The sequence below is a fragment of the Anopheles arabiensis genome, chromosome 3, assembly GCF_016920715.1.
Source record: "Anopheles arabiensis isolate DONGOLA chromosome 3, AaraD3, whole genome shotgun sequence".
NCBI lineage: Eukaryota > Metazoa > Arthropoda > Insecta > Diptera > Culicidae > Anopheles > Anopheles arabiensis.
This window is the reverse complement of record NC_053518.1, coordinates 41,232,806-41,248,751: the sequence shown is the minus strand read 5'-3', so window position 1 is coordinate 41,248,751 and position 15,946 is coordinate 41,232,806. Positions and strand designations below refer to the sequence as shown.

The following is a 15,946-nucleotide window of genomic DNA, read 5'->3' as shown; positions in this document are numbered from 1 at the left end:
TTTTTTACGATTGAAAAAACTTTTTTATTGAAAATATACCTTTTTACACCGATACACACTCTGAAAAGTAAAAATATTATTAAGACCAAATAGTCAAAAAAGTACCACAATTTCTTTCCACTTAATACTTACTCTCAGTTTCTTCCCATCCGACATGTGCTCCAATGCGTTCGTTTTCCACCACCAACCAATTGTACAATGGCTGGAAGTATTCAATCAGTGCATCGGCACTCATTCGACGGTCCCCAGTAAGGACCTCCATTGCATCTGGCCACGGCTTCGATGATCCCAGCTCCAGCATAGCCTTGATGGCATTACCCGCCTCAACACTCTGGTAGATGTCACAGTTGTTCAACGTCTTCTCGGGATCACCCTTCACATACTCTCCCGCCTTTTCGCAAGCAGCTCGGTGGAACTGGAACTGAATGATGAATGACACGAAATATCGCAGATACTCAACATCAGCCGAGACGTGGTACTTGGCCGGTGCATCCAAATCTGATTCCGAACGAACTACCGGAGGCTCAACACCCGAAAACTTCGAGCGCATCTCCCAGAACTTGCAGTTGTACTCCTCGGGCTTGATATCGCCACGGAAGATTCCCCACCGGTACTTATCCAGGGTGTAGGCAAACGGCAGGAACACCAGTTTGTTCAGTGCAGAACCATAAAACTGGTTCAGCTTCGATTCCTCATCTTCAACGTAGTCTTTCAACAGTCCAATCTTCTCCAAATGTTTCGGGGTGGAAACAGACAACGATAGAACATCACCGACGGCCTCATGGAACCCAGGATTGGCTCCATCACGGTACATGCTTGGAAGGTGCTGGTACTGTAGGAAGTACTGTACATGTCCCAGCTCGTGGTGCACCGTGAAGAACTGTTCCATCGTTACACGTGTGCATTGCTTAATGCGCACGTCATCCGTTTTCGAGAACTCCCAAGCACTGGCATGACATACCAGATCTCTACCATCGTCCGGCTTTTCGAGAATACTTTTCTCCCAGAAGGTACTACGATTCAAAAGCAATTAATTTTGTAATCTGGATGTCTTATGATTTGATACTAGATACTTACGCTGGCAGCTTGGTCATATTCATCGATTGGAAGAACTTATCGCCCATTTCGAACATCTGAATCGGGTTGTATCCTTGGCGTACCATCTCCTCCGTCACATCAAGCAGCTGACGGTCGGGAAATGGGCTGGTGATATCAGCCACACCTGCCCAATCTTGTGCCCACATGTTGCCTAGCAAGTGCATCGGAATTGGTCCCGTCTCTGACACCACATCCTCACCATAATACTTTCGCAGCTGGTAACGAACGTTGGCATGAATTTGTTCGTACAGTGGACGCAGCTCCTCGATCACAGCATCGACTTGCTCTTCAAACGTATCATCTTCGTACGCGCTTAACCAATACTCAGCACCCGATGCATAATCTAAAGTAAGCAGAGAGTTCATATAATTAGATTTTCAACATAATAATGAAATGGTCATCTACACTCAACTGTTCATTCTTGCCGCGACTCCATTGAGATCAACGTATTTCTGAAAGTCTTCTCTCGTTGGTGCACCAGCCGCATCGTACCACTGCTGCCAATAGTACTTCAGCTCATCTGGATCACGACTCGTAGCCATAATCTCGGTCAACTCCGGCTCGAGTGCCAAATCACACTTGCTGTTATCGCGATAGTCACAAACCTTTACCTTTGCGTAATTTTCCTGCATTCGATTGATCGCGTCCAACATTTCGGCAAACGTATCCTCCGGCAGCACGGAATAGCCCAGCTTGGTAAGCTTACGGATTTTTCGCTTCAAATCCTCATCACTAAAGCTTTCATACTCGTACTTTTTTAGCGTGTTGGCCACTTCCTACACGAAGACAAAACACACCCAAATTCTATCACTTATGCAACTAATCACTGATCTGCGTCACTTACTTTCAGGAACACAGCATTCGCTGCAGCCACCTCATTTTTCACCATCAAATTGTCCTCATTGATATCGGACTCGTAGGCCCATTCGGCTTCCGTGCCGACATTTCGACGAGATAAAATTTCTTCATCTACTTGTTCGACGTAGCGACGTGCCTCGAGCTCATCATCGCTAACAGACACAAGCTTTCCACCGAGGACACAACACACTAAAGCGAACGCTAATATCATTGCTGAAAAGAATCTCATCTTTATGATGAGGCGTGATTCGTATGTAGATCGAAACTGATCGGAATAGCCGTTTTGCACCTGCTTTTATAGTGAGCTTCATGTTACCTCATCCATTATCAGAGACAATGAACTTGTTGTCGATGGCCTCACCCAGCGTTGACTGGTTTCGAAATACAGTTTTAAGTTATCTTTGTCGTGATTGGAGCAGCAGCCTGATTGACATCCAGAAGATTGTGTTTTATACATAAATTAATGAACATAAGCTTATTATCATCGCAGAAGCGAACGCTTCTAATCATCGAGAAGAGAAGAGAGCTACTCAGAGCTGCGGCATGTGTTGTAGTTTTATCTTTTGATGTGCTTTATATGCGGGCAAACTTGTTTGGGTGGCTTGTTTTTTTCTGCAATATTGGCAAGAACGTACATTGTCTCTATTCTGTATAATTTTCACCATTCCTTGTCTATTCATCATCAATGCTATGGTTTTGACGAATAAAGTCCGTCTAAAAACCTACCAAAGTTCAGAACAACAGCTAAGACAAACGTGATTTTATTATTAAGGAGCTTGCGATCAGGTGGACCAGCTAAATCAACCATTTAGCTCTTCTATTTCCATTCCATTACACCAGTGCTTTTCAACCTTTTTTATGATCACGGATAACTGAACTTTGCAGATAAATTTCAACGGTATGTGCTACTGTACATATCGAAGACATATTTTTTGTAGACTTTGTTGATAGTTTCTCGATCAAACATATTTAGTTCTTATTGTACATGTGTTTGTTGAAAATTTAGTCTATTTGACGTATAAAAGCTTATTACATTATGTATTGTGATAAGCTTTTATTACCAGTTATTAACTTTGTTGGGTACCACACTGCAGACCACCGGTTAGAGACCCCTGCATTAAATGATACTTCTCACAGTTTATGCCAGCTCCGTGATACAGTCGTTAACGACTTAACAACATATGATATGGGTACAAACTCAGAATGATGCGGGCCCCATGAATAGGGCTGACTATCCTGCTATGAGTACAACAACAAGTCACTAATAGCCAGGTTCTTAAGAGGCTTAGACAGGCCTAGATCGACTAAGCCTTTTGCATTAAATTAGAAGAAACGATATTCAATTTGTTTATCCTGCAATATGTGTCAATTTAGGAACAATAATAATTACAAGTATGCAAGCTAACATACAATCAATTTGTGATTTAATTGTAGGCAAAAATCTTATTCTTCCCTCCCAGATCGTATTCCCAAAGCTATATGTAACTATTCTACTACATGTTACAAATAAGTAGACCAAAAATATAAAGATAAGACTCAGTTCCTCAGGGTGAATGATGTCAGCTGTAAGCTGATGTTGATTTATGATTTTTTTTTTTAATTAAATTATTTAAAACGGTATTTTAATGATTGAAATGGTTTATTCACCCGTACAATTTTTTTTACTCGGATACACACTCTGAAACGAGAAAATATTACGATAAAGCACATCATTAGAACATAACTAAAACACATAACTTTAGACTTAACACTTACTATCAGTTTCTTCCCATCCAACATGTGCTCCAATGCGTTCGTTCTCTACCACCAACCAATCGTACAATGGCTGGAAGTATTCAATCAGTGCATCGGCACTCATGCGACGCTCCCCAGTAAGGACCTCCATTGCATCTGGCCACGGCTTCGATGATCCCAGCTCCAGCATAGCCTTGATGGCATTACCCGCCTCAGTACTTTGATAGATGTCACAGTCGTTCAACGTCTTCTCGGGATCACCCTTCACATACTCTCCCGCCTTTTCGCAAGCAGCTCGATGGAATTGGAATTGGATGATGTAAGAAACAAAGTAACGTAAATATTCCACATCAGCCGAGACGTGGTATTTGGCTGGTGCATCAAAATCAGCTTCAGTACGAACTACTGGAGGCTCGATTCCCGAGTACTTTGAACGCATCTCCCAGAACTTGCAGTTGTACTCCTCGGGCTTGATATCACCACGGAAGATTCCCCATCGGTACTTGTCCAAAGTGTAGGCGAACGGCAGGAACACAAGCTTAGAAAGACCTGCTTGATAGAACTGATTCAATTTTGATTCCTCATCTTGGACATAATCCTTCAGCAAGCCAATCTTTTCCAAATGTTTTGGGGTGGAAACAGACAGCGACAGAACATCACCGACGGCCTCATGGAAACCAGGATTAGCTCCCGATCTATAAACACTAGGTTGATGCTGATACTGCAGGTAATACTGAATGTGGCCCAGCTCATGATGAGCCGTGAAGAATTGATCCATCGTTACACGAGTGCACTGTTTGATGCGTACATCATCAGGCTTTGAGAAATCCCAGGCACTAGCGTGACAGATAAGATCACGTCCATCATCAGGTTTTTCGAGAATACTCTTTTCCCAGAAAGTCCTAAATAATAGAAAAGTGTATCGATGAATCCGTCTAATCAAATCATTCCTCTTATCTACTTTTATACTTACTGGGGCAGTTTGGTCATGTTCAGGGACTGGAAGAACTCATCACCCATTTCGAACATCTGAACTGGCGTGTAGCCTTGACGCACCATCTCTTCCGTCACATCAAACATTTCACGATCACCAAATGGGCTAGTGATTTCTGCTATATTTTCCCAACCCTGGGCCCACATGTTACCAAGCAAGTGCATCGGAATCGGTCCCTTTTCAGATACCACATCCTCACCGTAGAACTCGCGCAACCTATACCGAACATATGCATGGATCTGTTCATAAAATGGTCTCAGTTCCTCAATCACTGCATCAACTTGTTCTTCAAACGTTTCATCCTCGTATGCACTAAGCCAAGAATCTGCACCGGATTCATAATCTGTTTATAAACAAAATACTTCAATTAGTTCGAAGTTACAACACTAATCCTCACGTCAAAACTCAACTGTTCAACTTAGCAGCTTCCCCGTTCAGTTCAACGTATGTCTGGAAGTCTTCTCTCGTAGGTGTTCCAGCCGCATCGTACCACTGCTGCCAGTAGTATTTCAACTCTTCAGCATCTCGGCTGTTAGCTAAGATTTCAGTCAGTTCCGGTTCCAGTGCCAAATCACACTTGCTGCTATCATGATAATCACACACCTTAATCTTGGCGTAGTTTTCCTTCATATTATTAATGGCATCCAGCATTTCGGTAAACTTTTCCTCCGGCAGGGCAGAGTAACCCAGCCCAACCAGTTTCTTCACTCGACGTTTCAAATTCTCATTCTCGAAGCTTTCATACTCGAACTGGGAGAGGTATTCCGAAATTTGCTGTACAACAAGTTAAGAAAACGACAATATTGCTTAGCCACATGTATCTATTCGAAGCAGTACACCCTCTCACCTTGAAGAATGCGGCATTTTCAGTAGCGATTTCATTCTTCACATCCAGATTATCGTCTGTAATGTTTGAATCGTAAGCCCAATTCGCTTCACTAGCTGCATTACGGCGTGCTAAGATTTCCGTCTCAATGTCCTCCAGGTATTGAAACACTTCCTCCTCTTGGGCCTGCAAAACACGGCGAGGGATCCTAGCCGTACTCACGTGACACACCAACCCAATGGCTAACGAAACCAACAGAACAACCTTCATCTTGGAGCACCTATCCCACTAGACAAGTGATACTGAGACGTATCGTTCGAATTTGCATACGTATTTATTTACTTTCTTTATCACCAGCACTTGCTACGGACAGGCGATAAGAGGATTTGTTAATTTGTATTCAATTTTAGATTGTTATGCAAGGCACGTCCAATTGGACAAACCCATATTCATCGATAACATGGGACAATATACCTGCGAAGATAAGTAAAGGTTTGTATGAATGATAAGATGCTATTGACTTGTATTCGTCAGAAGCTTCGCGAGAATATTATTGTTTCTTTTCATTTTTACTGCTCGAGAAGGCACAGACAACGCTTCTATGTTTAATATTTTAGTGTGTCTTATTTTATTAACGAGTTCAACGATAATGTTCTACTCCAGAAGATCAGCAATATCATGTGCTCGATCGTGTCGATGCACTTTAAATAGTCTGGAGATCAAAAACGAAGGATGTGTTGTGTATTTAAGCTGATTTGCACTCTGCAAAAAAAAATAAAATACGATCGTTAGTTTACTGAAAACCCAATAGCAACGATCGTTATTACTTACTGGGCTTTTCCTCCCATCCAACATGTGCTCCAAGAGCCTTATTTTCCTTCACCAACCAATCGTACAACGGCTGGAAGTATTCAATCAGCGCATCGGCGCTCATCTTGCGCTGTCCAGTCAGCACCTCCATCGCATCCGGCCACGGTTTGGACGAGCCCATAGCCAACATCGCCTTCAGTGCATTACCTGCCTCAGCGCTCTGGTAGATGTCGCAATTGTTTACCGTTTTCTCCGGATCACCCTTCACGTACTGGCCAGCCTTTTCGCAGGCCGCCCGATGGAACTGGAACTGTACGATGTACGACACAAAGTATCGCAGATACTCTACATCAGCCGACACATGGTACTTGGCCGCAGCGTCAAAATCACTCTCGCTTCGCTCCACCGGTGGCTCAACGCCAGAATATTTCGTGCGCATCTCCCAGAACTTGCAGTTGTAATGTTCTGGCTTAACGTCACCACGGAATATTTCCCAACGATACTTGTCCAGCGTGTAGGCGAACGGCAGGAACACCAGCTTCGCCAAACCAGCTTGGTAGAACTGATTGAGCTTCGATTCCTCGTCTTCAACGTAGTCCTTCAGCAGTCCAATCTTTTCCAAATGTTTCGGTGTTGAAACAGACAGGGAAAGAACGTCACCGACGGCCTCGTGGAAGCCAGGGTTGGCTCCCTCGCGGTAAACGCTTGGAAGGTGCTGATACTGCAGATAGTACTGGATGTGTCCCAGCTCGTGATGTACAGTGAAGAAGTCCTCCATGTTGACTCGTGTGCACTGCTTAATGCGCACATCATCCTTCTTGTAGAAATCCCACGCACTGGCATGGCATACAAGCTCACGCCCATCGTTTGGCTTTTCCAGAATGCTCTTCTCCCAGAATGTGCTGAAAATCAATAAATTATTTTATTTATGCTTCCAGGCTTATTCTCTTTTTTGACTTACGAAGGTAGTTTGGTCATGTTCAGCGACTGGAAGAACTCATCGCCCATTTGAAGCATCTTCAGCGGGGTGTAGCCCTGTCGCACCATCTCCTCCGTAACGTCAAGCAGCTTCTTGTTCGGGAAGGGTGTCGTTATATCGGCAATATTGTCCCACGTCTGTCCCCACATGTTGCCGAGCAGATGGATCGGAATTGGACCCTTCTCGGACACAATATCATTACCGTAGTGCTTCCTCAGCTTGTACCGAACGTACGCATGGATCTGTTCGTACAGTGGTCGGATTTGCTCGATCGCAGCATCAACCTGTGCTTCGAACGTGTCATCCTCATACGCATCCAGCCAGTACTCAGCACCAGACGTAAAATCTGAAACGAATCGATAAATTCGATAAATTACACACTTCCGTTCTCGTTTCGCACAAAACAAGCACTACTTACTGTTCAGCTGAGCTGCCTCGCGATTCAGCGCCACGTACTCATCAAAGTCTTTCCTCACCGGCTTGCCGGACACCTCGTGCCACTGCACCCAGTAGTGCTTCAGCTCCTCCGGATCACGGCTCTTTGCAAGCGTCTCGGTCAGCTCCGGTTCCAGCCCGTAGTTGCAGTTCGACTCGTTCTTGTACTGGCACACCTTGGCGGTGGCGTAGTTTTCCTGCATGCGCGAAATCGCATCGACAAGCTCTGAGAATTTCGTCTCATCCAGCGCAGCATACCCCAAATCGGTAAGCTTCTTGATACGGCGCTTCAGGTCAGCATCTTTAAAGTTGTTGTAATCGTACAGCCGCAACTCACGGGCAACTTCCTGTTGGAGAAATCGTGGTAAAAAAAACAGGTAAGATGAAAAAGAATGACAATTTCAGCGCTGTTTGCTCGATTCTACACGATGAATATAGCAAATCATCTATCACTTAGCAGCACAGTTTAGCACCTTCCAAAATACCGCATTGTCCAGGGCCACCTTCATCGATAGTTCCCCCGTGTAGTCGGTGATGTTTGATTCGTAGTCCCACGAGGCGCTCGTTTCATCGTACGTGCGTTGCAAAATGGTCGATTCAATCGACGCCAGATACGCCCGCACTGATCGCTGATCGTTCGCCACGCCACGGCGTCGATGAACCACACTTCCGTCCACTAGGAACACTAGACAGCACCAAAAATACTGCCTCATCATTGTAAGCAAACAGTGCGCGGTTCACCAAATCACACACCGTGGAGCACCCGAACGAACCTGCCGATGCTCCACACTCACCGTCGTATGGTCGGCGAATGAATTGTGTTCAGGCGATCGACCATAACTGCTCGATCAAAAAATTCGTTCTGAAACGGTCACGTGCGTTACGAAATGGGAAGAGCATGACTACGCATCGGATCGAGCGAACGGTAGCGCGGAATAAAAGAAACAGCATCAAAAATTGTTATCCCCTACCCCTTTTACGTGCGTAATTTCCAGCGACCTTGGGTGATCTGAGCCAGCCAAGTCGTGAGTGCTTTATCGCTTGAGAGCAAACTAGTGACAAGAAGTGATTGCTCTTTCGCATATCAGCGTACCCCGATCGTGTTTGCAGCGGTTTAATCCACCAAAACGTTGCGCGCTGATTGACGACAAATGGAAGCGGTGGGCTTTTTCAGGGCGCCAGTCGTTCATCTTATGCCCGCACGATCGGATATCAATGATCACCGGAGACAAGATCTTCCGCTCGGTAAACGATGATGCTCGTGATTGTTATCACAAGCGTGGCGAAGCGCGGGAAGCTATAAATACACGATAGTTTCCCGCTGATTCAACCGGTTCGCAGTGGTTGATACCGGTTGGGTCGTGATTTACAGTAACTCCAAAAATAGCCAGTTTTCAGCTGATAGTGGCAGGCCCTCGCGAGTTGGCGTACATACCGGCGACATACATCGCCGTAGAAGGGGGTTTGCCGTGGAAGAGAGAGCAAATTTCTAGACAGAGATTCACGCTCCAAGCGCGCGCGCGCCGATAAATGTCTCGTTGAGGGTCTCGGCGTAAGACCTTGCGGATCGCTATCAAACGCACTGTTGATGTGCGATGACCCACCATCCCCCCAATTACAAACGATGTTTACACACATAAACACACACACACACACACTGAAGTCAGAACTCGCGAACTCGCTAATGACATGCATACAAACTAGCCGCATCAATTTGTGGGACCATTCCCCCTTCTACTACTTCCACCGCTGCTATCCGTACCTTGAAAAAGTTCGCATTTCGCGATGCGGCCTCGTTCCGCTGCTTTAGCGCCTCCTCCGTAATGTTCGACTCGTAGGCCCACGAAAGCTCGGTCGCGTTGTTGTTGCGCGCCAGTATCTCTGCCTCGAGATCGGTGACGTAGCGCTGGGCGGCCAGCTCGTTGCGCTCGAGCTCCGGATCGGTGGCACCGATTGATGCCCCGAAGGTAAGCAACAGCAATAGCGGGAGAACCATACTGTACGCGGTACTTGCGGTATAAAGGGTCGGTTTCGGAACCCACTCTCCAACCCCGGTGCCGGTCGGGTGACAACTGAACTGTACGCACTACGGCGAAAGCTCTCTTATAGCTGCGCAACGGCCGCATACACCAGGCCTGTGTTCTACGGGCGCGTTGCATTAAACAATAGAAGAAGAATGAGCTCAGGGTAAGAAGGAAAACCGGCCTGTTGAACGCCAATAGGGTGACACCCGGACCTACGGATGGGGAAACTGGATTGGTAGGCGATTTGTGCATGCAATTATGTTATTCAGTTAATAAGGGCATTGCCCCTGCGATCACACTCGTATCGTAATGTGTAGATATTTATTTTTCAGGCACAAGCTGAAGAGCCCTATCATGATTACAAAACATTAACAAAATTAAACATCAAATTTTTTACCAAAAAAAAAGCAATACCTTTTGAGTGAAAACGGATCTACTTTCCTTTGGGCATGGAGAAAACAGAACATAAACGAAAACAAATCCCCAGAGCTACCCAAATCCGGTTATGGATCCACCAACCTCCCCCTTTGTACGCCAGCTGATGAGGATCCTCACAGCACGCACGATCAGCAAACGAAGGAACTAAGACGGTCGGAGCACTTTATCCCACAAAAACTCGTTTCCACTCATCGAGAAGAAGCTCAAGATCAGGGAACACAACACTCAGCACGCCCTGGAAAACGGGTCTAACCAGTTCAACGAAAGTGATGCAAAATGTAGACCACTCCACTCCACACTTATTCACCAGCCCTGACCAGCCACTAAGTTCCTTGTCACGGCTCTAATCTCGATTCCGAAATTAATTCTATCAACACGAGAGCACAACGTTTCGTTGAAGCCAGTATTTGAGCTCGTCAAATTTTAATCCACACTCCCGTTAGTTCTATCCACGTTAGGTGATGTAATCGGGTGGATTTGATATCCCCCCGCCAGACATTACCTTCAGAAAGCGCCCCTGATCATCAACGGCATCGTTGCGCATGTCGAGCGTATCGTCGGTAATATTCGTTTCGTAGTTCCAGGACTGCAGGGTGGTGTTGTAGTTAATCTCCAGAATATCATCCTCCAGCTCGTTCAGAAAGTTTCGTGCCATCAGTTCACTCGCTTCCAGCTCACTCAGGTCGCTGGCGGCCAGCGCTAGGACCGTCGACCTTACGCCAATTAACACCAGCACCACAAACACTTCCTTCAAGCCTGCGTACGCCATGGCGCCTAGCAGCACTGGTTGATCGGTACCAGGTTGAGCGATCGGAATCGGTTCACCAAGATACGTTTGGCTCACACTTCAAAGCTCAATATTGCTCTGAAATGGATCAGCACTGTTGATACCGTTTTTATAGGGAACGCATTTACACTGATCAATGCTGTTATAATGTTGGTGACGAACAGGGCGCAACAAGCAAAAAAACAGAGATGTCAATCGAGAATGATATTTATCACATCACGAGATGTTTATCTGCTTCCACATACGGTTCGCATGAGGACTGACGATTTACGGTACAATCGTTCCGTTGCGGAATGCGTAATTGATAATTGTTTGCAAAGAGAGGCAAATGTCTACGGCAAAACGATGTTGTTACATTGTGTTGGTGTGGCCATTTGTTATACTAAAACACATAAGGGATTAATTTCGTCTCTACATTATATTACACTCGATTAGTAAAATCCTATACAAAGTGGGCACTTTTCGGGCCAAAGCTTTGCAATCGTACCCAAGCAATCGCGTGCTTAAACCATTTCACATAATGTCTCACTGGCCATACAATGGAATGACGCAAGTGAAGATGTGTCCGGTACGAACAGGAGAATTTAAGAACACAGCAATGGAACCGGTTGCTGGAGCGTTAATCAATAAAAACCTGATTTATTTGTCTGGTGCGTCCTGTCCTGCGAGCTGTTGCAAAACAACACCTTCCAAGGTTGAGGGCTTACAGTATCGTCGCACATCCTTTGCAAAGTATCAAATGTAAACATTATTTATTTCTCTTAGCATGTCATTTGTAATGTTTTATTGAAGGTCAATGTCATGTATAACAGTTAAATCGTTAAAAACACACAATATAATCGCAAAACCATTTCTTTTAGGGAGTATTTGCTGTAGTTTGCTTAGGCCGCCATAAAATCAATTGGATGTGAGACGCATTCTAAACGGTGAAGAAAGACAAATGCAAATTAGATACGTTCTGTTTCTTCAGATGCTTTTAAACACATACTTTGGGAATCGGTCCAGCCAACGTGCGCTCCGAGCCGTTTGTTTTCCTCCAACAACCACTGGTAGAGAGGATCGAAATATTCCAGAATAGCATCGGCACTCATCTTGCGCTCTCCGGTAAGCACCTCCATCGCGTCCGGCCATGGTTTCGACGATCCAAGGGCAAGCATTTCCCTATATAAATAAATGACACCGTTAAGTTGTGCCCTTTCTTACCTTCTTCGATGGGTTTAAATTATCTTACTTCAACTTGTTGCCAGCAGCCGTGCTCTGATAAATGTCACAATTGTTAAGCGTCTTCTCCGGATCACCTTTCACGTACTCGCCCGCCAGCGCACAGGCCGCACGATGGAACTGGAACTGTATAACATACGACACGAAGTAACGCAGATACTCAACATCAGCCGAGACGTGATATTTGGCCGGTGGGTCAAAATCCTGCTCGGTTCGAACGACCGGCGGCTCCACACCGGAGTAGCGCGATCGCATCTCCCAGAACTTGCAGTTGTACTCCCTCGGCTTAATATCGCCACGGAACACGCCCCAGCGATACTTGTCCAGGGTGTATGCAAACGGTAGAAAGACGAGCTTCGTCACACCGGCCCGGTAGAACTGGTTGATCTTAACCTGCTCATCCTCCTCGTAGTCCTTCAGCAGGCCCACTTTCTTCAGATGCTTCGGCGTCGATACCGACAGGGAAAGAACGTCACCGACGGCCTCATGGAAGCCGGGGTTTGCTCCACCTCGGAACTCTACCGGCTGATGCTGATACTGCAGATAGTACTGAATGTGTCCCAGTTCGTGATGAACGACGAAGAACTCGCGCATATTGACGCGCGTACACTGCTTGATGCGAACGTCATCGATCGCGAAAAAGTCCCACGCACTTGCGTGACAGACAAGGTCGCGCCCATCGGTCGGCTTTTCTAGGATGCTTTTCTCCCAGAACGTTCTGCAAAGTTGGTAAATGGATATTAAAAAAAGTAATATTTTTTTAAAACAAACAGCAATACACACTGAGGAAGTTTTGTCATGTTCAGTGAGGTGAAGAAATCATCTCCCATCTGGAACATTTTGATCGGGGTGTACCCTTGGCGTATCATTTCATCCGTAACATCGAGAAGTTTCTTCTCCGGGAACGGTGTTGTAAAGTCGGCAATCTTTGGCGTAAGAAATTTTGTGTTAATATCATGGCAATGTCATTTAAACACAACCAAACACCTACGTTATCCCACGTCTGTGCCCATAGATTGCCGAGCAGATGCATCGGAATCGGTCCGGTCGGGGACACCAGCTTATCGCCGTACTTCTGGCGCAGCTTGTACCGCACGTACGCATGCAGCTGCTCGTACAGGGGCCGTATTTGTTCAATCACATCATCGACCTGCTGCTCGAACGTGCTATCATCGTACTCGTTCAACCAAACGGCCGCGCCGGAGCTGAAATCTAGGAAGGGCACGATCAACCCACGATAAATACCAACGAGTGCCGCTTCCGCGCTACTTACTATTCCGCAGTGCCGCCTGTCGGTTCAGCTCAACGTACTTCTGGAAGGACTCACGCACCGGTGCACCGGTCGCATTGTACCACTGGACCCAGTAGTACTTCAGTTCCTCCGGCTCACGGTGGTTGGCAAAAATTTCCGTCAGCTCCGGATCGAGCGAAAGGTCACACTTGGTCGCATCGCCGTAAGCACAAAACTTTGCCTTTGCGTAGTTCGACTCCATGCTAGCGATCGCTCCGAGCAGCTCCTTAAACTGATCTGCCGGTAGTACGGCATAGCCCAGCTTGGCAAGCTTCTTGATTCGCCGCTTCAGCGTAGCATTCGTTAGCTGATCTGTCTTAAACTGCTGCAATTCCTCCGCGACTGCCTAAGGATTGAACAGGAAAGGATACCATTGGTAGCATTCCTTAGCCTTTAAACACAAAGATGGCTCTCGCACCATTTTACCTTAGCCACTTCGGCGAAATCGGCAGCGGCTTTCGTTTTTTTCGATAGGTTGAACTCCGTAAGATTCGAACCATACTCCCAGGCAGCCAGTGTTTGGCGAGCTTTCGTTTGCTGATAACGCTGCTCGATCCATTCCACTATTTGGCTTATTTCGGTCTCGGACGGTGCCTTTTCACTCTCCGTTGAACGACGCTTCACCGGACCGGCTGCGATGGTGGACGCAAATAGCAGCATCAGCCATACGGAACGCCATTGGATATTACTTGCCATGATGTGCCTTTCACAATGCAATATTCCGTTATACACAAAAAGACATTTATTTTTTTTACGGGAAACTGGTAAGCAAAATTAAAACAAATTACTTTAATTAAACCTACTTTTCAGAATCTCTTCGAACGTTCCAATCCCATTGAATCGTTTCAGCTTAACCGTTTATCAGCACTTGCACAGGGAACACTGGTCGAGAGCTGCGGTTTGCGCTATCACCGTCACTCACATACTGCTGGACGCTCGGGATGAACAAACCTTTGCAAGTGATTCCAAATCGATTTAACCTTTTGAACTCGTTAGAGCTGAGATTAGGGGAGGTGGGGGCTAAATCAGGCATTTGATTGAGCTGTTTATAATTGTCGTTTTGATTAGAGTGGTTCAGAGTGGTAGCAAAATGGTGTTAGTTGTGTGACTTTAGTTTTGTTGATAATCATACCGATTTACACATTGAAAAGAAAGTGTAGCACAGGGTTTCTTGATGTGGTTTCAATAAATTGCCTGTAATGTTTTTGAATTCTTAAAAACTTTGTATAGAAAAAAATGACAATATTTGTGATTTTTGATTTTTGCTCCATTAAGTCAATTTAATATTCCTCATTCTTAAATATGTAATTATTAAAATTGTAATAAACATTTGAGCCGGTCTCGTGATACAGTCGTCAACTCGTGTGAAGTCGTAACTCGTAAGAAGAAGAAGAATAATCAGTTGTTTAACTAATAATCGTACCATTTTGCGTGTCTTATTAAGCATGTTAGACAGTCTAAAATTGTAAAAAAATAATACTCAGCTATTTGGCGTAAACGCCCTACGCGGACATGCCGGCCTATACAGCTTTTCGAGACTTTATTCGGTACCACACAGCCGTATAGTCACTGTTATCTACGGGTTGACGGTCCATTCTAGACTTGAACCTATGGTGGGCTTTTTATTGAATAGTTCGAGTTGACGACTGCACCACGGGACCGCCCCTTTTAGTAAATAATAATAATTCTTTAGACAGTCGGGAACACTGTTTTTTTTTTTTTAATGCATATAAAACAATTATAATGTAAAGGAATTTCAAACAATGCACGTAATTTAAAAAAAAATACAAAAATGAATTTAATTGTATAACTTTAATGGTTTAACAATAAAAAAGAAATATATTTGCATTGTTTGATTTTTGTTTTATAAACATAAAAAAATACACATTTAATCTATATTAAGTAATACATCATAACGGTGGGGCTAAATCAGGCAACGAGAAAACGACACACAAAATAACATAATTAATTGGAATGTTAGGAATTGAGAAACAGCTAAGAAAAAATTAAAATTAATTCAATCAATAACCATCAACAAATTTATGAGAAATATCTTAAGAAAACTCATGTTTTCGACATAGAGCTAAAATGAAATTAATGAAATGAAATAGATTAATTTATTATTTTTTAAATTATTTCAAACCAATTTATGCAGATTAATGATAAAAAGACCTAAACAAAATATCGATAAAACAATAAATTTATAATATTTTATAAGTACAAATCTTATTTATAGCCAACCATAACAATAATTAAACTTATAGATTCTCAACGCAAAATTAATATTACTTACCATAATTTCTTTCCTCCCAAAACGCACGAGTAACCCTTTCCACAGTTGAGTTTGATCTTTTGGTATTGTATTGGTGATTTTTTTTCTTTTTTTAAAGGACGGGAAATAAGTTTACTTGATCCGAATTCTTCGAGCTGGACATATCGTGAATTTGTTTG

At 44.5% G+C, this 15,946-nt stretch overlaps 4 protein-coding genes across 5 annotated transcripts; all 4 read right to left on the bottom strand.

The window, feature by feature from the left end:
• On the bottom strand, positions 1 to 2,203 carry LOC120902106 (angiotensin-converting enzyme-like). The gene is made up of 5 exons (XM_040310614.1): positions 1,943 to 2,203; positions 1,511 to 1,874; positions 1,078 to 1,441; positions 133 to 1,013; positions 1 to 60 (listed from the first exon to the last, which is right to left on the bottom strand). The coding sequence occupies exons 1-5, from the start codon at positions 2,183 to 2,185 to the stop codon at positions 44 to 46; spliced, it is 1,869 nt and encodes a 622-aa protein (XP_040166548.1). The 5' UTR covers positions 2,186 to 2,203; the 3' UTR covers positions 1 to 43.
• Positions 2,204 to 3,491: 1,288 nt separating this feature from the next.
• On the bottom strand, positions 3,492 to 6,003 carry LOC120902105 (angiotensin-converting enzyme-like). The gene is made up of 5 exons (XM_040310613.1): positions 5,532 to 6,003; positions 5,095 to 5,458; positions 4,664 to 5,027; positions 3,712 to 4,592; positions 3,492 to 3,634 (listed from the first exon to the last, which is right to left on the bottom strand). The coding sequence occupies exons 1-5, from the start codon at positions 5,778 to 5,780 to the stop codon at positions 3,618 to 3,620; spliced, it is 1,875 nt and encodes a 624-aa protein (XP_040166547.1). The 5' UTR covers positions 5,781 to 6,003; the 3' UTR covers positions 3,492 to 3,617.
• A 111-nt stretch (positions 6,004 to 6,114) lies between these two features.
• On the bottom strand, positions 6,115 to 11,077 carry LOC120902104 (angiotensin-converting enzyme-like). Of its 2 annotated transcripts, none has more exons than XM_040310611.1 (5): positions 10,699 to 11,077; positions 7,718 to 8,081; positions 7,282 to 7,645; positions 6,342 to 7,222; positions 6,115 to 6,272 (listed from the first exon to the last, which is right to left on the bottom strand). In XM_040310611.1, the coding sequence occupies exons 1-5, from the start codon at positions 10,963 to 10,965 to the stop codon at positions 6,256 to 6,258; spliced, it is 1,893 nt and encodes a 630-aa protein (XP_040166545.1). In that variant the 5' UTR covers positions 10,966 to 11,077; the 3' UTR covers positions 6,115 to 6,255. The 2 variants fall into 2 exon arrangements, with proteins under 2 accessions (XP_040166545.1, XP_040166546.1); XM_040310612.1 differs by lacking the exon at positions 10,699 to 11,077 and adding an exon at positions 9,497 to 9,818.
• Positions 11,078 to 11,734: 657 nt separating this feature from the next.
• LOC120901935 (angiotensin-converting enzyme-like) lies at positions 11,735 to 14,428 on the bottom strand. The gene is made up of 8 exons (XM_040310304.1): positions 14,299 to 14,428; positions 13,922 to 14,198; positions 13,478 to 13,841; positions 13,196 to 13,416; positions 12,988 to 13,130; positions 12,215 to 12,922; positions 11,972 to 12,144; positions 11,735 to 11,902 (listed from the first exon to the last, which is right to left on the bottom strand). Exons 2-8 carry the CDS (start codon positions 14,189 to 14,191, stop codon positions 11,865 to 11,867), a joined length of 1,917 nt encoding a protein of 638 aa, XP_040166238.1. The 5' UTR covers positions 14,192 to 14,198; positions 14,299 to 14,428; the 3' UTR covers positions 11,735 to 11,864.
• Between the last annotated feature and the right edge of the window lie 1,518 nt (positions 14,429 to 15,946).

Excerpts from the sequence above, each read along its gene's own strand:
- LOC120902105 (XM_040310613.1), bottom strand. The coding sequence starts at position 5,780 with ATGAAGGTTGTTCTGTTGGTTTCGTTAGCCATTGGGTTGGTGTGTCAC. Across the intron at positions 5,459-5,531 it reads AAAATGCCGCATTCTTCAAG|CAAATTTCGGAATACCTCTC; the intron begins GTGAGAGGGTGT and ends CTTGTTGTACAG. Across the intron at positions 4,593-4,663 it reads AACATGACCAAACTGCCCCA|GACTTTCTGGGAAAAGAGTA; the intron begins GTAAGTATAAAA and ends TCTATTATTTAG.
- LOC120902104 (XM_040310611.1), bottom strand. The coding sequence starts at position 10,965 with ATGGCGTACGCAGGCTTGAAGGAAGTGTTTGTGGTGCTGGTGTTAATT. Across the intron at positions 8,082-10,698 it reads ATCAGGGGCGCTTTCTGAAG|GAAGTTGCCCGTGAGTTGCG; the intron begins GTAATGTCTGGC and ends TTTCTCCAACAG. Across the intron at positions 7,646-7,717 it reads CGAGGCAGCTCAGCTGAACA|ATTTTACGTCTGGTGCTGAG; the intron begins GTAAGTAGTGCT and ends GATTCGTTTCAG.
- LOC120901935 (XM_040310304.1), bottom strand. The coding sequence starts at position 14,191 with ATGGCAAGTAATATCCAATGGCGTTCCGTATGGCTGATGCTGCTATTT. Across the intron at positions 13,842-13,921 it reads ATTTCGCCGAAGTGGCTAAG|GCAGTCGCGGAGGAATTGCA; the intron begins GTAAAATGGTGC and ends TTCAATCCTTAG. Across the intron at positions 13,417-13,477 it reads ACAGGCGGCACTGCGGAATA|ATTTCAGCTCCGGCGCGGCC; the intron begins GTAAGTAGCGCG and ends TGCCCTTCCTAG.
- LOC120902106 (XM_040310614.1), bottom strand. The coding sequence starts at position 2,185 with ATGAGATTCTTTTCAGCAATGATATTAGCGTTCGCTTTAGTGTGTTGT. Across the intron at positions 1,442-1,510 it reads AGTCGCGGCAAGAATGAACA|ATTATGCATCGGGTGCTGAG; the intron begins GTTGAGTGTAGA and ends TGCTTACTTTAG. Across the intron at positions 1,014-1,077 it reads AATATGACCAAGCTGCCAGC|TACCTTCTGGGAGAAAAGTA; the intron begins GTAAGTATCTAG and ends TTTGAATCGTAG.